General features: G+C 39.4%; 1 protein-coding gene across 1 annotated transcript; it reads left to right on the top strand.

Annotated features, from left to right (window-relative positions):
- Positions 1-16,562: 16,562 nt before the first annotated feature.
- On the top strand, positions 16,563-17,560 carry sc (achaete-scute family bHLH transcription factor scute). Its single transcript, XM_068303386.1, has one exon. The coding sequence runs from the start codon at positions 16,610-16,612 to the stop codon at positions 17,558-17,560; it is 951 nt and encodes a 316-aa protein (XP_068159487.1). The 5' UTR covers positions 16,563-16,609.
- The last annotated feature ends 3,163 nt before the right edge of the window (positions 17,561-20,723 follow it).

The raw sequence follows: 20,723 nt of genomic DNA, 5'->3' as shown, positions 1-20,723 counted from the left end.
ATAAATTTCATCACAAGCTGCAAAATGTTGCACATGTCGAGGGCGTGAATTTTGTCTTTGATTTCGTTGATTTTGATTCCGATTTCGATTCCCGTTGGCTCGGGCACGGCAAGGTGTGCATAAGCGATGGGGTTAGGGTTATGTGTTATGTGTATGTGTTTTTTCAGACAGGACGTGCATGCGTGCCGGCACAGAATTGGACTGCAGATGCACTCTGATTATGCCTGCCCCTGCCACAATCACCACGTTCACGTTTAGCCCTTTTATGCCTTCGGGGGACAGCTGATATTGCTCTAGGTCTAGGCTTGAGTCTCGAGTGTCTTGTGTAAATTAATATTTTCTTCGTGTCCTTTATGACTGTCTCGAGCATTCTGTTTCTGTGTGAGTGTGTATGTGTGTGTGTGCTAGGCGCATTCTTATCACTTGGGACAGGGGCACGCGTTTGCACATTTTGTTGTTTTCGTCTTCCTGTTCCATCTAACATTTCGACTCCTCTGTCGTTTTCTTTGCATTTGCAGCTTGTCTTGTCTCTTGTCCCATCAATTCATGGCTGGCGCGTGTGTGTCCTGCGCTTCCTTCTAAATATTTGTTTATTTGTTTGCATATCCTTTTGGTTGGGCCTTGACATGTCTTTTCGTCTACACTTCACTCTACTGGCGATTTGTTTGCACAGCTTTCAATTGACATTTGGTTTGGTTTTGAAGCCTTATGTCAAAATGATTTACATATTGATTGAAAGTGGGATCACAATTGAGGAATTTTAATAATCTAAATAATGGTGTCTATTTTACATTAGAGGCAGTTCTTTAAAGGGTGCCACACACATTTATGACAAATTGATGTCAACTTTTGGTAAAAATATGTATATTTATAATATCTCTCTCTCTCTCTCTCTACTCTTCTTTCATATTGTATATCTTTTTATCTTTTTGAAAACCTCTTCCAATCTTTATCGATCTATCGATATCATGTCCGAGTTTGGATTGCGTTTTTCACACTGAATCATTCAAAAAAAAAAAAAAAGACTCGTCCCAGTGTTCATGATCAGCATTCCGGTAGATTCTCAATCTTTAAATATATATTTTCATAGTTTGCTTACAGGTGTTGCTGATGGCTTTCAATCTCACCTAGCCCACACATCGTTTGACTACTATAATTTAATGTTTTTTGTGGTCATTTTTTCTCCTGTCATTACCAGATGAGACAAAAAGACCACCATAAATGATGATGAGAGGCATGATGCCCAGTGGCAAGATAGTTTCTCGTTGTATCCCCGACGACCTTGATATTGCTTGATTAATATTTTGTTTAAAAAAAAAGAAAAGAAAAATATTTCTTGTTATTGTTGTTGTTGTCCCAGTGAAAATTGATAACGTTCATTAAAATCAATAAATTCATAATTGAGTATTTATAGACTGAGGTGAACAGAGACAGAGACAAGGCGTTGGCTGGCTGTGGAGGAGGGATGGTGGGGGGCGGGTGATTTCGTAACAATTCAATGGCAAAACCGATGGCTGGCCAATTACAGGCTAATCAAACAAGCCTGACAACAATTGCCATTGAATGGAGAGACCTTTGGGGCGCCTAATTGCAGCCAGTTATGTGTCCTTGCGCTTGACAAATTCCAATAGCCAACTGATGCCTAGAAACAGAAAGGAGCCGACCGATCGGCAAAATGCTTTTGTTCTGTGAGAGAGAGAAAGACTCTAGACCAAACTAGGAGCTGGGAACTGGGAACTGGAAACTGGGAGCTCTAGGGTTTGGGTGGGACCGACAAGTGTTTAATCGTTGCTAATTATACTCAGAGTAGCGCAGAGAGAGACTGCGCGTGTCAATGTCAGTGACTTTGACTGTAAGTTGCAACTTCTGGGGCCTTCTGGTCCACTAAAGGAATGTCAAGCGTCAATTTAATTATGCGAACAATACAAATTGCTCGGCACAACTACAACGCAAGAATAAAAAATTACAACTGAATGGATATGGGGCTGTGGCTATAGGAGAGTTAAAATGGGTTTGATGATGATTATGTCGCCAACAAATTGCAGATGTTACTTGTTGCCGGCTTTGATAAGAGTGCAATAATTATACCAGAATCGAGGAATAAATCAACAGTTGGCGGCGAGACAAATTAACACATAAATTCTAGCTAGACCAGTGCTAAGATATATATACACAAATACATATAATATATATACATACATATATAGTAGATGGTTTGGTTCTATCCAATTAATAATATGCGAGTTACTGACACGATGACAACGCCAGATACACGTAATGCATGCTGCATTACATTGCGATCAACTGCATAAGATCACTTTCCGAGCCAGAATCTCCCTTATAGCCAATGGTTGGAGATGGAGTTGGACCTGGAAGAGTGGAGTCGGCAACATTCGACTTGATCATTGATCATCGTCAGCAATGAGGTAAAATCCAAAAAGCAAGTGCGACTTCCATTCGATGGCATCGGCGGCGTCTGCTTTGGCGGCACTCCCTGCCTCTCTTGCTCTCTCTATCTCCCTCTCTCTCTTTCTGTTACTCTCTGTGTTGGCCATTTCCACATTGTAATCACGATCAACCTGCTGCCAAGATCAGTTGACTACTTCGCCCGTACACGTACTGCTTCTCTCTCCCCCTCCACACTCCCATGAATGTGATTCAAAAATTTCATTTTAATTAAATTGTTGGATGCTCAAGCTCAACTTCATGCCATGTTCCAATAAGGTGTCCAGGGAGGGGAATGAAGGAGATAGGTATGGGGGCGAACTGGATCTCCCCTCCATTTATTTGGTGTGATAATATCAATGCAACGGTTTATATTACATATACAGAGCAAAGCGAAAACCCTTAAAACATTTTGCTTTTCAAATTACATTTTAATGAGCTGTGAAAAAATATTTGGAGCAGTCGCCTCCTTGTCTTGCTCTGATCTTGGGACATGCCCCGCATCGAATCAGCAATCGGTGTGTCAGTGGAATGTAAGGAAAGATGGGCAGGTTTTTAAGAGATTTTTCTTTAAGCTAAGTGAGGGACAATTACTTTAAGCTTAACTTGCGAATGGTTAGGATATACTAAGATCAACCCAAAGGATTTGATACGCATACAAGTGCAGAGCTGAACACAGCCAACAGAAAATATATATCAACATTTCGATCGGAATAATTATCAAGCGTATATAATTGCAATTAAATAAACCCGAACCGATCATGATGATAACTATATGTACGTAAGTATGTATGTATGTATCTCTGGACGAAATATGAGAATTTTATCGCAGAATTTTCAATTTTGCAAATTTTCTTAAAAAGGATCCACAAGAAAATGGCAATAAGAAAAAGCAAACGGTGACAGGAATGCATTTAGATTTGAGGAGAACACAATTAAGATTATTAATATAATTTTATATATGTATATGTAGATGTTAGTTATTTTTGGTGTACTTTAAGAAGCAGTAGAATGAAATGAATTGTGATAACTTCAATAACAAATATAATGTTAACTTATAGCAACAATTTAGACAATTTGAAGAACACATAAAGACATTGGTAGATGTCCACCCTCTACGTACGAACTCAAAATGAGAAGTAATCCCCTTTAGACTTAAAGATATGTTGTAATCTAAGACATCTTTCATAATCTATAATCAATTTTAATCAGAGGTAAATACAATAGATCAAGTATTGACAGTTACTCAACAGATTGATTCATAATAAATATCTTAAAGTAAAAAACTCTTCATGGAACAAAAAAGACTTCATAGAAATGGATTTAAAATTTCTTAATATGTTTTTCATACTAAATATATATGTGTGTGTATGCGTGTCTGTGTTTTTTCCCATGATTTTGTGTTGCACTTGTTATTTTGGCATTGGCTTTTGTTTACGGTTGTTGCTTCTCCTGTTGCATGTCATGTAATCATCAAAGGATCTTCCATCAAAGGATATCAAACAATAAGCTCAGCACAAAGAAGACAAGTGGCAAACAAAGGGAAAGCCCATCAAACTAAAGTCTCAACATTTTTACGCCAGACACTTCAACAAGAGAGGCACACACAAATTTTGATGTTGCAACACAATGCCACAACAGCAACAACAGCAGCAAGAGTGTAGATGGAGAACAACACTCGAACTTGCCACTTGGCATGATTGACTTATCAAAAGAAAGGGAGGCCAAAAGGAGCAAAGAAACAGAAGTAGGAGCAGAAGCCGGAGCCAAAACCACAGCAAAAGCCAAAGTCGGAGCAGTAGTTGCCGTCCGACTGGACAACGAAATGAAGTGTTGACAAGTGGCAAGCGAAAATGGAATGTGTGTGCAGTGAATCAATGAGCCAAGTGACTGAGATGTGCTGAGTGAGATGTGAATAGGCGAAAAAGACAGTGCGAGGGAGAGAGAGAGAGAGAGAAAGGGAGGTGGGTTACCTTTCGGTTGGTTTGCTTGGTTCGTTCGATCGTTCGTTCATCGCTGGTTGCATGAATGAATGAATTCGATGCCAGTGAGCTTGCATTGCCCCCAGAGATGGTTGCATGTGCAACGCAACTTGCAGTCGCTGTTAACGTTGACGTCGCAGTCTGAATTATGCGCACGCATTGTGCGCACGTCATGACAGGACAACGACGCGACGACGACGACGACAAGAACGGAGGACCAGGAGCCGCTACCCCCAGTGGCACTTGGCGTTTTCAGATGAAATTTACAACAAGTGCAACCAACTTAAAAAAAAAAAAAAAAAAAAAAAACCAACTACTATCGTACGGAAAAGAGGCAGCAAAATGCTAAGAAGACGTTGTGTCGCTGGGTGATTTATGATGTGCTTCACATGCGCCGATCGACATCAAGTGAAATGGCATTGATCGGCTCCAAAATGCTGTTGTGACAAGCATTCCCACTCCTCACCACTCCATCGGAATCACTCTGCCCCAAAAGCCGCACCACCCCTTGCCACTTTGCCACTTTTTTCCACTCTTTCACTTACTTGGTAGTCGGTGACGTTTTTTTTTCCCCTTGATTTTTTTAATTAAAACGTAAAGCTTGCTCATGTAAAGCCAATGCAATTACATAACTCAATCAATTTGTAAGACTCCAATATTTTGGTATTTAATTTTTTTCTCTTCACATGTATAAACATGTGTATATCCTGTAATCGTGGGGTTGGCTTAAGAGTATTAAAGGGTTAATTTAAAAGTTATACATTTACTCAATCAATTTCCTTTTGTTACTAACAAAGAAAATATAGACCAAAAAGGTTAAATTTTTGCTAGGAAAATGGTTCTCTCAAGTCAGGAAGATCTACGGAGAGTAGGTGAAGAAAAGTCCCTTTAAATAAAATTATCAATTCCTCTCCTCTAAAGCGCCTCATCTAACGAATAGGAAACTGTACTGAATTTTTGTAGGACTAGAAGACTTGAATATAGCTTAGCTTATCGTTTATATCTTTTCTGTTACAGGATATCTTGAAGTCCACACACTTTCTCCTGGCATAAGTGTGTGTTTGTCTGTGTCCTTTTTGGTTATTACTGCTGTTGCCTGTTTTTGCTCGGCCTGGCAATCACTTAATCTTCAGCCGAAACTGATCGCTTTTAAATGATTTTGGCTGCCGCAGTGGCGATAAACGAATTTATTGCAACAACGCACACAATAATTGGATCAAGAAGAGGAAGACGATCAACTCTCCCAGATCGTTGCAGATCATTTCAGATCGTTCGATTCGATCCCAATCCCGATCCCGATTCGATCCTTAAATTTTATTAGTGCTGCCTTCGTTGGTGAGCTGTTTCCATTGTTGTTTTGCGTTGGATGCTTGTTTTTATTTTGTGTTTTTTTTTTTTCATCTGTTCGGATCAATAACAATAAGCACATCGATTGAAATTAAGTTGCTCCATCAATTGACCACCAAAGTTGGTCTCAGACCACCCTCCTGTCCCCCCTTTATTTGTATGCTACCAATGCTTCTCTCCCTACCTCTCTCTCTCTCTCTCTCTCTCTCTCTGTGTTTATGTCAAGTTCTTTATTAAGAAAAAGAAAGACAAAAGCTAAAGCTTAATCGATTAAAACTGATCTGCTTTTGCGCAGCGGTGTTTCGTAAATTAGTCCACAAATCAGAGATAATTGTCAAATTTATCCCCTACTACTGACTCACATCGATCGCCGTGTCGTCCTTCTTGCAGTACGCTGGAAAATACTGATGCATTGGATAGCTGGACAAGGGGCAACTTGCACTGCCTGCCACATGGCTTCTAGGCTGATCGTAAAAAATTGCAACAACATAATCATCGATCGCAAAGCATCGATCGATCGCCTATCGCGACAGTTGCCGACGCTGCCTATTAAAATAAGCAAAGTGGAAAACGCAAAATGTGTACGCGTTTGTGAGAATCAACGAAGCGGAAATACACTGCCAGCAATGCCAATTAATTTTCAACCAAGGAGTCAATAACAAGTCTTAGTATTTCTGTAACTATCAGTGAATTCTTTGCATATTGTTGAAGAACATTTCATATTTTATTACTTTGATACATACATACATACATATAATAAACTAGTTAGGGACATATTTTCAAAACTTTAACTACAACATGCAATATCTCTTGTGTTGAGATATGGTAATTTTTGTTTACAAATTAATTGTTTACGTTTTCAATTATATTTTTGTTAGGTGATTTGTTTTAACTGATCACATTTCAATGTATTCTTCGTTGGCGGCCTGCAATCGCAGTCTGTGTGCGTACATCAAAAGTAATTATACCCATTACCAAAGAGTATCATCATCATCATTATCATCATCATCATTATGATCATAAGGACTAATATATAATGAAAACTCATAAACTGACACTCAGACTGATCCACCACCACCTCTAGCTGCTGCTGCTGCTGCTGCATCTCACTGATGGTGCCTCAAAATGGGGTAAATGTGAATCTCGGGGATAGCGCCAAAAGCCATGATCAAAGTCATCATGATCAGCGACGACAAGCGGCGCATATAAAATTCATCAAAATGTTATTAAAACGTTGCAAAAGGCAACAAAAAAAACAAGTTGTAAATTTTAAATACAAATATACAAGGCGATCCAGACGCTGACGACGACGACAACAACGATGAGGACGACTTTGATCGAGGATCGATAATCTCTAAAAAAGAGAGAAAAGACCCTGGCATACTTTTTTCTTTGTGCTAACGCTAATTTAAACGACGATCAGCGACTTTTCGTTGGAATAAGAAGACCGATGAATAATTTGCATATCAGCTTAATGTAAGCCCAGGATCTGCATCTCGAGCAGTTTTTCTGTGTCTGTGTGTAAGGAAGGTCTTATCGGCTATGGCGATCATGTCATGAGTTGTAGCTATAGTCGATATATACACGTCTCTTCATCCACAGGGTCCAAGAGTTTGCTTTTTTTTTTTTGTGTTTTTGTAGTTTCTTTTATTCATTTCGTTGTTTTTAATGAATGCCACAGGCTGACACTTTAATTTTCAATTACAACAAATTGCCTATAATGTCTATGCTTATCGCCCCAAAGTGTGGGCCCAGCGAGTGTGTGTGTGTGTATACACTGAAAAATGTTGCCTAATTGCAATCATTCAGCGATCATCAGTGTTTACCAGGTTACCGGTTACCGGGAGGAGGAATTCTAATGACAGCTCACCATGAGATATCAAGGAGTCAGAGACCTTTTTCGTTTAAGCTGTTATCCAAAATCTACACAATCTGAAATCAATTCATCAAAATCAAAAGTTACAATTGATTTTGCATTTTCCTTCTTTTAGTCTCGCTCTCCCTCTCTCTTTCTGTTTCTCAATGCACTTTGTCTCTGATCAGGATCCATAAATAAATGTAGAGCATTCTGCGTGTGCAGCATATCCGGTCTTGGTCTCTGCTGCTCCTCCTCCTCCTTTTCTTGTTCTCTAGGTTCATCAAATGTGCAAAAACAGCAAAGAGCAACGCAACGATCTGAGAGATCAGCAATCGAGCGTGCCCTATAATAATAAAATGGCTGGCTGTCTGGATGGTCCACCTCAGTATCGAGAGTGTCTCAGGGACCCTCTCATTCTATCTCTCTCTGTCTCTGGCTTTGGGTGATCGATGTGGCAATAATTTTTAAATAAATGATCGTTGCCTGTAAATGATCGCTCAGTTCCTGGATCTGAACAACTCTACCTACTTAGTTAGAGAAACAGGCCACAGAGATAGATTTGCTCGGTTTTTTGTTGTCATTAGCTGTGTCGGCTAAGTAATTTGCCTTGTTGAGAGTAAAAACCATTAAGGGTTTAGTTCAGTAACAAGTCACAACAAACAAAGCTTACTACAGAAAAAAATAATAATGAAAAAAAATACGAAAGAGGAAATACTTTGCATCAATTTTTTCACACCTTCACACAGACTCGAGTTTTTTTCCCCTGCGGCGCTACCGATCATTAAAACAGAGCCATATTCAGAGAGTGCAAAAGAGAGAAAAGGAAAAGGATTGGGGGGTAGATATGAAATTCCAGATGCAGCTTCAACACCAACGCCTCCACATATGCAGAATATATGTATATACATACATATGTACATATTGAATATGCGTGACCCATCTGAACATCCTGAACACATTCGGACCAACCATTCAGCCAGCCAGTCGGCCAGTCCGTTGGCGACGACTTAATCCAATTTAAGCATATAAATTATGAGCACGAATAACAAATCGCTTTATTAACCAACGCAAACATTTATCGCAAAAAGTATAAATATTTGTTATTGCGTTAGGCCCACAACGTTTCACATTCACATGCGTTCGTTAGCCACGTTAGCCCGTTGAGGGACTCCCTCCATCCACAGTGATGACAATCTGCCCGAAACTATATGCAACCCAACAGAACACAAAACAAAAATACACAAAAACTCAAAGAATGAAATGCTGTCTTTTCGTATACCCAGTGGTAAATTAGAACCAACCAGCTAAAATGGGAATAACGATTTTAAGCCGATTTATATCGATGAACTCCGATATTTGGGAAAACTTCTTACTTAGTTGTCACATTTTACACATTTGTCTTAATATTTCTAAAACTTTTTCTATTTGCTCTGATTTTTTAAAAACTATCCAATCCAATAATTTTCAAAAAGTAATATCTCCAAAAACTATTTATATTTTTGTATTAAACATTGCTATATTACAGGATGCGATTCTACTAGAAAGAGTCGAAAGATTTGATTAGTTTTCAGTACTGATTTCAATTAATTAGTTTTTTGTTAGCATTTCTTTAAATTTTCCACCCGACTCAAACGCAAAACGCTTTAATTATATATGCAAGAGCCGCAATGTCAGATATATCACATGCAACTGTTGGCTGGACTTGGACTCCAAGAGACTCCATTCGAGCAAGTGATCCAGGTCTAATCAGGAAAGGCGAAACCCAAATCCAAATGCCCAGGTCGAAAGGATGAGCAGACAATTCCGCTTAGTATTTTTTTTTTTTGTGGTGCCATAAAGTTTTTAGACAGAGTTCTTTTGCGAAGGTGTTGAAGGTTTTATATTACAAAACGACAACAAGCCGCGGGCATGCGTTTTGTCTTATTGCCAATGTGGCAAGAAGAGACTTGCAGACGACTCCTAGCTCTCAATTTCAATCCAGATCTCTTGGTCAACTACATCATCGACATCATCATTATTATTATTATTATTATTATTATTGTTGTTGCTGTTGTTGTTGTGGGGGCTGCTGAGTAATGTTATGCATATACATATATATTTTATGCAATTTTATTGGTAAAAATTGCAAAAAATGCATTTGTTTTTAAACCTTCTGGCCTTCAACTGTCTGATAGCTTCATATCAGCCATGGCACAGGAGAACTGAGAAGTCACCGAGGAAGGTTGAGTTGATCGTGTTGACCAGTTGATTGATGGCCTCAGGATCGGATCACATTAAAAAAAAATAAAAACACCGCCATGTCAACTTCGTTTTGGGCATTGCGTCAACGAGCGTAACGTTTTAATTTCTCGGCAATCAAACGCAACAGACACCCAGAGATCGCATCCAACCCATCATCGACATCATCATCATCATCATCCACATCATCATCGGGGGCACAATCATTGATCGAGAAGCCAAAGAGAGATCCAATGTACAGTGGCTTTTTGTCACCGCCGCCGCAGACAGAGAAGTAAATCACCAAAGCTTTGACATTTTGTGACGAAAGTTGGTTGTGTTTCGGTTCCTTACTTCCCATTTTTGTGTGTGTGTGTGTTTTTTTTTTTTTTTTTTTTGGTTTTTAGTTTTTATGTTTCGCTGCTGCTTTAAAATTTATAATGTGTGGTCGTTGAATAATTTGAAGGCACCTAAATTGGTGCATGTCTAGATTTTAATGGTTTAATTGGCCATGATTTAATTTTGTTCTTTCCCCTGGTAGTCTTGGGGGAATTGAGATCGCTGAGCTATCATGACTTTACGATTCGGGAACTAATAATTGTATTGCAACTATTTCGTTTGCTTTAACTTTTTTCATATATTTCCTTTGATATTTTATTGTTACTTCGGAACTGTTGATGGGTTTAAAGATAATTTTTCTAGATCTAAAAAAAAAAAAGTGAAAAAGAATGAATGCTTCGCCCTAACATATGCAATAGTTTGAGTGCTTTTTTCATTTATAAAATAATAAAAGTATACTTAGTAGTTTGAATAGTTTCTAGACGATTGTGGTCAATTGGGCCAAGCCCCTCATTGTTGAATGCACCTTTACTGTCTGTTTTTATTAGTTTGTTCCATGGATGACTGATGAACCCATATTTAGTTGGCGCCATTGTCGAGAATAACTTGCAGCTTGCTCGGTTGATCCTTGAGTCAATTGCAGGCGCCCTGGTCAGTTTATGTTCTCGTTTTTGGGCACATTTAGGGCAATTTCCATTTTCATTTTTGGGTAGGCGTGAAATTCATAGAAATTAACTTGGACTTGGGCTTGGCCGCAGTTCACAAAACTGAAACAAGGGTAAACGAGGGACGACTTTTTTTGCCACGTCTGAGGTGCAAATTGGTTCGCACCTTTTTTTGCCATCTACCTTTCTGGTGTGCGCTGCCTGTGTGTGTATGTGTGTGTTTTTGGTTCAGTTTTGTTTCGTTTTTGGTTGGCAATATTTGAAATCGATCTTTTAGGTGGGACCTTAGTTAGTTAGGCGGGTGATTAATGAGTTTTTAAGAGGCTCACTTGGCATTTTTAGAGAACTTTAATTGGGTACATGCTCTGCTGCTGCTGCGTAAATCAGCTTAAAATTGCCACTAATAGGCAACGGGGACTCAGGACACGACGCCAGCAACGATCGCGATCATCATCATCGTTTGTCTCGTGTTTGGCTGTTCACACCTTCGTCTTTCTCACTTTTGGAAGGATTAGCACAAATTAGACAAGGTTCAGGACACTGATTGATGATTTGTTTGTGTAAATATTTCGGCTAGACAGGAAGTGATCTAGATGATGTAGTCTCTATCTCTGTCTCTTTCCCTCCCTCTTCCCTTTCTTAATGTCTTGGGTTTTTCTCTTTCTCTGGCAAACTGTGAATGCAACTTTCAAGTCTCAGGAACGCATCAAAAATCGCATGCCGTTCGCTTCATTAAAAATCAATAAACGGCTGCCGACTACCAACAGGGACGACATGGATAGAGCGACCATCAAAAAAACAAAACAGAAAAAAAACGGAAAGCAAAAACAAGTTTAGTTTTTTTTGTTTTTGAACCGCTGGATAGCTGAGGATCAATAAAAGGCGCAAAATGTTGATCGTCTGTGGTTTCTTGGATCAGTCTGGCATATCATGGACATGGGATGGATAGAATTGGTTTGCATTGGATTGGATTGAAGTGGATACCGAGTCAGAGTAGAATGTTCTTTTTCTAGATGGCAAGCGACATTGTTACAAAATTTTATGCGTTTTTAAAATTAAACGTTATATGCACTAATCCCGAACTAAACAGCGATTTACGGTCCCGCACCAGGGAAACGGAGCAACACAAAAATTGATTAAAATTTAATGAGCCACAACTGTGTAAGCCATAAATATGCCCAAGCAAATGGCTTCATTTGCATTGCCCGATACTTCGATCAGCCGATCTACACCATCATCTACTGATTCTCCATATCTGGCTATGGATCTGAGTTTGACTTCGACTTTCAAGTCTGTGTCTTTGGCCCGCGTCTGACTCTAGCTTAAATTGTAGAATTGTTTTTTCTTTTTTTCTTCTTCTCAATTCCACGCTTCAAAACACTTTTCATTTCAAAAATGGCGTGCGCCAATTCCGTCGCGCCATCTCTTTCTCTCTACCTCGCTTTGGCCTATCTTGAGTCCACCATGTTACTTCTGTGTTCAAGTTGGCCTCATATTGACCCCAAAATATACCAAGATCAGGAATACACAGAAGAGCAGATGTTTTCATGTTGACCGCATCTAATGGTGCGTGCTACTGCCGTTTGTTGTTCTTCGTATGTTTTTTTTTTTGGTTTTGCCCCGCTTCTTGTCTTCCGTCTGCGTCAAGAGATCAGGTTCGACCGCAAAGAATGAAAAGAATAAAACACACACACACACACATTCACTCGCACACTCCGCTGCGGGTAATGATAGTTATCAGCTCTCTGTCTGTGTGTCTTGTCTGTCTAACTGACTTGGCCCGCGCGACTACTCATAAAACAAACCTGCTCCTCCTGCCCCCCCTATTCTCTACCCCCATATCACTGTCCCCACACCCCCGCTCTAGTAAAAAGTGAAACTTAATCTTAACATTTTGCCGAATGAGCAATGCTCTTGAGTGAAATCTAACTAAGTTATAAAACTGGCAGATTCGATAACGATCGATTCAAAAAAAGGATGTGGTAACGCAAAGACTTTTATTCGAATTCGTTATCGAATCGCTGCATAAATTTCTATTAGAAAGCCTTAAAAGTTCTATACAATTTGTATTGCTTCTGGAAATCCTAATGGATATCAATGACTTTGGTTCGTTTCGGAAGTTTGTATACTGTCTTCACAAGTTATTGTATTTAAAAACAAAAAACCAAAACTTGAAAGAGCATTTCGAAAAAAGGGAGACCACAAAAGTGAATCAGAAAGTCGCAGTTTGATTTCTACAGTCAAAGACGCAGTTTATTTTGAACTTTAGGTCTGTGCAAAGTTCAATGCGCCGTTCACTTTGGTTTGGTTGTTGAGGCTCCCCTATTTTAGCTGGATACCAGAAAATGCATCTCGGCAGCAGCAACAACCCCTAGTCTACGTGAGTGTGCTTGTGTGTGTGTGTGTGTGTGTTGTGTGTTGTGTATGTGCTTCAATTTTTCAGCTGGCAGTAGAAAAGTCAGTGAGAAGGAGAGAGGGAGAGAGAAAGGTAGGACCCAATGTCTAAGCCCGTGCCCCGATGTACCGCTGACGGTGGCGATCCTGGTCCCCGGTCGCGTAAATACACCTGCCACGCGTCGCCAGGTCGAAGGAGTCGTGGCAAAAGTCCTGTGCCTGCATTTAATTAAAATATTAACTACGAAAATGACTGGAAAACGGAGAGACCAAAAGTAAAAACAACACACACTTATGCACCAAGAGAGAGACGGGGAGAGAGAAAACAGCAACGCGTTGCCTGGGACAACAACGGGGCAAACCACGTGCGCATTTGTAGTGCAACGGCGCGAGTCAGCCAAGTCCTTACGGAAACTTGTTTCAATTAACATTCAACATTCATTTTTGTTTTTCGTTTTTCGTTTTTTTTTTTTTTGTCTTTTTTTTCTTTTTGCATTTCAAGTTTCGTTGGAAAACGCAAGCAGACTGCCCCGTGGCCAGGATATGCCTCCTCTTTCCCCTCAATTGCCATCTCACTCGCACGCAATTAACGCACGCGTCCTGTCCCTGCCCCGACTCCAACTCCTTGCCGGAACTATGCTTCATATCAAAATAATTATGCATTTAAATCTTCCAAGCGTTACTCCCATCGAAAAAGGACTTTATTGTACTTCATATATGTATACATATATACGACAGGGTGGGTGGGGTAGGGGGTTGTGAGTTGTTGTTTACTCGTTGGCATCAGCAACGCATTGTGGTGAGGGGTATCACAAGGGATTCAGCACAAGGGATTACATATGTATGTACATATGCTACAGGTAGAATCCAGATCATGATAATGATCATGGATAATGTTAACCTCTAAGTCACGTCACAGGCAGCTTAAGATTGCCGAGAAAGATCAAGAAGGAGAGAGAGATTTGCATTTGGAGTTTTAGATTTCTGACTTTTCGATTGATTACAAACATGCAAACGAGCTGATCTTAGATCAGCAAATTTTGATCTTTTAAAAATCAGTTAACGATTAGCTTTTACGACCTCCGAGATCAACTAACTTAGCTCCAAACAAAGTTAGTACCTCTTAATACATGCATTCATACGAAATGCAATTTTTCTCAGTGTATCAATATCAATAGTCAGTGTGTTTAGAATTTGTTCGCATTGTTTTCATTACGTAAATTAGGCAAATGCCACTTCAGCTGCATTTCTTAACCCCGAACTCAGAGTTTTCCCTCATTTTTGGTTTTGGGTTTTTGTGTTTTTGTGAACATTTCACCAGCATTTTCAACTGCATTTATCAAATGTCAAAGGGGAAAAAGGGGACGAAATTTGAATAGAAAAATGCAGAATGTGGAATGCATATGCCAGAAGCCGAAACCATGGTCGAACAATAAAAGTGTTAATGATGCCAAAATAATGAAATCTAAGCCGCCGCCAGGACTCTATCTCTCTCCCTCTGTGCATTACAATGCAAAAAAAAAAAAAAGTATTTTGCTTTCTCCAGAGGGACTCAAAATGCAAAAAAAAAAAAAAAGGAAAACTGATTTTGTCAAAGGATGCAAAAGAGTGAGAAGCGCCGTCTACATCGTGGTCATGGGCCATGAAAAGGTTTCTAAAATGTATTGATTTTGGTTTTATGGATTGGTTTTTGGATACGGCTTTCTTCTTTTCGGTAGTTTTTCGCAAATGGGAAAAACTGCTGGCTAACAGGCAGCAACAACAACACGAGAATAAGGAGGAGAAGCAGCAACAACACAAAGAGAACGAGTTGCAAAAGTGGAAACAATAAAAATCCAACCGTCAATGTTTTACACCTGGTCGATGGCGGCTTTGAATGTCGCGATCGATTGATGGTTTGTCTCGACAGAAGCCACAAGAGCAGAGCGCAAGGGATATATGTACAGAGAGAGAGAAAGAGAGAGGGAGTGAGAGAGAAAGCAGTTTCAGCATTAAAGAGAAAAAGAGAAAGAAATGGCCAAGCGGAAGTTGCAACTTCTTGTCCTTTCCCCTGCCTTTCCTGCCAATCTTACTACTACTACAACTACTACACTCAGAGAATTGTAAATTTCAAGTCAGAAAACTTTGATTTTAAATTTCAAGCAGTAGTCACTTAAATTTCCTTTCTTTTACATATTTACACTTTGAATTGAGAATCCCAGAACTGCTATTAAGTGTATTTCGAATTGTTCTTTGCAGTTTTCTCAGAGTGTAGCGAGTAAACATTTCTACATGTTGAAACGTTTTCGGTTAGCAAAAACTTGTGATGCCTTTGATCATTTAATTAGAGGAATATGTGAAATTGTTTGAACACCTTTCGAGGCCTGACTCTGCATAGCTAATAAGTTTGTCGTCGTTGTCGTCATCGTCATCGTCGTCGTCGGCGTTCGCCTGCCTCTTGGCGCTAATGAATAGGGGCGTGTGCGTGAGTTGCACATTGAAATGGTCGCCAAGTTTTGCTTAAGTTAATTAACACGGAAATCAAATAGCTGGCATGCCAGGACAGCTGCCTCCCCACCCCCATCCTCTACCAATACCAAACGGTAAGAGCCTAAAGAAGCGAAAGATCAAGTCGAAAATCCGAATCGGTTGCAGCCCTTGACTGACTCGACTGGGAACAGTTTTTATGCTGACTTGAGTGTCGAGTTGAGTGAAATATAAAAATCGCCATCGACATGTACTTTATCAGAGGAGATCGTGAGAGTAAGCTCTCTTGCTCTGATCTCTCTCTCATTGCCTGCCTGTGCACTTTGTTTTTACTCTCTCTTTCTCTCTCTCACTATCTCTCTGTCTCTGTGAGCCGTTACCTAAATGCAGGTAAGTTTCGTCCCAGCTACAGGTAGCGAGAGAGCAAGCTAGCGAGCGAGCGTCCGAGCACCGAGAGAGAGTCACTTGCTTTTGCTCTCTGTTGGGTTTTGAGCTGCTTTGGCTAGCTGGAAAGGTACATAACATGAAGGTTTAGGACGAAGGGACTCATTCTTGTGCAAGGTGTCAAACGATCAAGTTCAGCTCAGAGCACACACACAGACACAAACTCATCCTATATCTATATATTTCTCCCGCTCTCGTTCTGTTTTGTTGTGCGCCTGTTTATTTTGCGTGTGCGTGCTATAGAAATTATATATTAAATTAATTTTTTTGACAACAAAAGATGTCATCGACTGTGTTGTACCATCATCATCAACAACCGCACCACCAGCAACAGCAGCAGCAACAACAAACTCTGGGCAAAATTCAAGCTCAAGTCACGCCCACAAATATGGGTGAACTATTTCCCACCACAATTGGTGGTGCCACAAAAAGTGTATCGCTATCAACATATAATGCCGGCTCCAGCACCCGAGAATAATAACAATAATAACCACATGCCAATCAAGACACGTAAATATACACCAAGAGGATTGGCCACATCAGTATCCTTATCATCATCATCAACATCATCGTTATCATCATCATCATCATCGGCGTCATCCACTTCATCCACATCGTCGTCTATATCGGCTCCATATAATGTGGATCAATCACAATCGGTGCAGCGGCGAAATGCCCGTGAAAGGAATCGTGTAAAACAGGTGAACAATAGTTTTGCCCGCCTCCGCCAGCACATACCGCAATCGATTATTGCCGATCTGACCAAAGGCGGCGGCCGTGGACCACATAAGAAAATCTCCAAAGTGGACACCCTACGCATTGCCGTGGAGTACATCAGACGTCTACAGGATTTGGTTGACGATTTGAACGGTGGACCTAGCGCCAACAGCAGCAATTTGTCGCAGCAATTGAATTTCTGTCTCGATGAGAGCAGCAGTCACAGCTCGAGCAGCAGCAGTCACAGTTCCTCTAATCTCTACTTTACAACGAACAACAACAGCAGCAGCAACAGTAGCAGTCAATTGGCACCAGCAACAGTTCCAACACCACCAACTCCACTCCAGAAACAACAGCAATTGCAGCGTCAACAATTCAATCATCAGCCACTCACACCGATCTCCCTTAATGGCAATGTGGTGGCGACACCTCCTACAGGAACCATCACTGGCACCACTTGCCATTCACCCACCTCATCATTCAATTCCAGCATGTCCTTCGATTCGGGTACCTTTGAGGCTGCCCCTCAACAATTATCACCCCCAACGACGGTGTCCACCATTGCCCTCGATGGTCAATTGCAAATGAAATTCGAACCCTATGAACATTTCCAACTGGACGAAGAGGATTGCACGCCCGACGATGAGGAGATCCTCGACTACATCTCGCTCTGGCAGGAGCAGTAATCCTCCACCCGACTCGCAAACCTTCCTCAGAAACCCACTCGACTATGTCTATGTTCCTGTCGAATTGTTCTCGTTATAATCTCTCTAGTCAATCAGATGAAAAGTAAGCAAACTGTTGAGTTGAACCAAGTGCCTCAAAAAAAAAAATAAACGAAAGAAAATAAAAACAAATTGTAAATAGACTCAGTTTTTAGTTTAATAAATCTATATATAAATCATTCTTTTTTTTTTTTTTTGTGCTCATAATTTAAGTTTCTTTTTTTTTTGGAAACCGATATACATAAGTTAAACTTAATTCCAACAATTTTTTTTAATGTTAATTAGTTGTTAGAACGTCAAATAAAAAAGGTGGAAAAAACACATGTAAAAGCGAAAGCAAACTGTTTCTTTGATTATTGGGGGGATTAGTCAAGGAGAACGCTTTCACTTGGCTATCATAAACATGGCCAACACACTTTTATATGGGCTCTACCTGTAAGAAAAAAGGGGAAAACAAAAAACATTCAAATTGTCCAGAAAGCAAACGTGCAGGTAGCTTCAATTGGGGACCATCAAATTTATAGGGCGATAGGTTTGTCTATGACACGTGCTATATCTACCTAGTGAATGCAAGAAAGGGATCGAAATTTAGAAAGAGAAAGAGATAGATTGATTCCCCTTTGGTTCAAGGGAGTAACTTCTTATCGAGAAGCCAATGTAAATATATTCTGTCAGAAATTATCAACATTCAATTCAATTGAAATTCTTAAGGAACGGAAATGAATTTGTCATAGATGACACTATTCAAAATGGATCAATTATTTTATTTGGTTAAATTTGAAATTTGTTGCACGCAACTTCGCATGAAGTAGGAGTGAAACTGATAAATTTTTATTTTGGCATTGGCGCAGAAATTATTTGTTTAGTATTCTGATATTGATAATTCTTCGCTTTAAACGTAAAGTAGTCTAAAACAAAGTCAACATGGAGTTATATTATAAATACTTGTATGATTATCACTTCAAAATCCTTTACATTCAATTCAAAACTCTCGTTTATTGAAGAGACAAAAACAAAAAACAAAAAACAAAAAAAAATCTACAACAATGTTTATTCGCCTTCAAGGAGTAATGAATTGCCGTCTTATGGAATTGGTGAATATATCGAATCAAGAAATTGCCAAGGAACGCAACAACACTGTCGTTAGTCAGCTTTTAATTGATGGTCCAACTTTGTCAATACAGAATAAAGGACGTGCCAATATGACGGTTATGAATTCCTTCCATATGGCCAAGGAGCATATGGCAGAAAAACGACGACTAGCCAAAACAACAAAGTATCCACTAACTGCCATTATGACCAAATTATTAATGGCAAATCTAATGAAATCCTATTCGAAGGATGATCTAACAAATTGTAAGCAAATTCTTCATCAATTGATGAAGAACAATTAAGAAGCAGTTCTATGCGATGTTCAGTTGACTTTCAAAATTCATTTGAAGTCCGTTAGTTAGGTTATTTTAAGGACAAGTTACAAATCGATCGAATCGATATATATTTACATATATAACACAAAAGAATGGAACCTTAGTATAGTCGATATTTCAGCTGAGCTAAATTGCAGCTACACAAGTGGAACAAGATGAAGCATTTATTCTATTGAAATATCGATTGTATTCTTAAGGAGGCGTCTAATTGAAGGATTCACACATTTCTTAAATTTTAGTTGAATAGATGATTACTTGAATTTCATACAAATTTTACCAAAATAAAATAATCTGTCTAACCAAATGCTAGTGTTTTACAATTCATTGCGTAAGAAATGAGATCCTGAATCCTTGTCCTTCAATCCTTCAATAATAATATACTTTTGCTTTTTTAAGGAGCACACAAAGAAGAGTCACTATTTCTTTTTGTATTTTTGAGAGCAAGTCAAGAACATTTCACTCAAGTACTTTCCATTTCTAGATAATTATAACAACAACTTTTAATCTCCAACTTTTCTTGATTTTGGAAAATCCTTTACTTTTCGCTCCCACGCACTGAATGCAACCAGACAATAAATCACTTTGTATTATAAAAAAAAAAAAACAAACAAAACTATATTTTGACACATTAAAGAGGAGCAGAACAAAAGCCAACAGAATCAGAAAGACATGAACCAGATCTCGAAAAGAATAACTAGAACACAAACTGGACAAAAAAAAAAAAACCAAATCGAGAGACAGAGAACTGAAGTAAAGCGGGGCGAAGAAGAAAGGGATCTTTGGGATCGGGTGCTATTCTTTCAATGTCAACGCTGACACTTGACAACTCAATGGCAATGGCATAAAGAGGGGGACTCTCTCTCTCACTTCGGGATCCTTGTCCCAATAATACTAGGCAAGGATTAAAAACAAGAAAATGAAGAGCGCCGGAAGAACTTTCACCTTTTTTTTTTGGTATTCATAGAAGTGAAAGACATATTATTGTATTATTGTAGACAACTCTGGAAATGAGCATTTGATAAACAGGCCTTAACCAAATTTCCATTGTTATCAGACAGCTGCATCGTATGCATATATGTATATACTTTTACTTGTATTTTGTATATATCTATATGAGCGATATCTCTGTATATGGTTGGTATGTAGTTTGTGTGTATAATGAATTAAACATGATGTTTAATAGATTTTTTGGCGCGCCACTTGGGCAACTTTGTTAAGGTAACAAGGAAAGGAAAGAAGCCGCGCCGCCACCGTCAATGGTTTTGCCATCAATCAGGCCAAGGAAATTTGTCTAAATTATAGGCCACATCGTTCTCTTTGCGGCCATTCAGGCTGCGGCTGCGGCTGGGGCTCAACTGCGGCTTGGCTGCTAAATGGCGCGGGTGTTTTGTTTCGTTAAAGTTCTTCTTGTTTAAAAAGGGCCAAAACACCAAAACCAGGCTCATAATTCAACTCTTTAAGAAGTTGTTACTTGAAACATTTATTTTTACACCTTAGGCGTGATGCAGGCGGCGCGATAGCCGAAAAAAAAAAAACAGACAAGCGAATAAAACCAAACAAGCAAGAAAAATAAAATAAAATGTTCGGTGTTTATGCGTTCGATTTTATTTGAATTTCAATAAGGCACTCAAGCGGCCAAGAGGGATGTGGGGGCGGTCAATGGGGGATATGAGGGGGTTTGGTGGGGATTGCCAGGT

Source organism: Drosophila tropicalis, unplaced genomic scaffold, assembly GCF_018151085.1.
Source record: "Drosophila tropicalis isolate 14030-0801.00 unplaced genomic scaffold, ASM1815108v1 contig_158, whole genome shotgun sequence".
In the NCBI taxonomy this organism is placed as follows: Eukaryota; Metazoa; Arthropoda; class Insecta; order Diptera; family Drosophilidae; genus Drosophila; species Drosophila tropicalis.
This window is presented reverse-complemented; position numbering and strand designations above follow the sequence as displayed.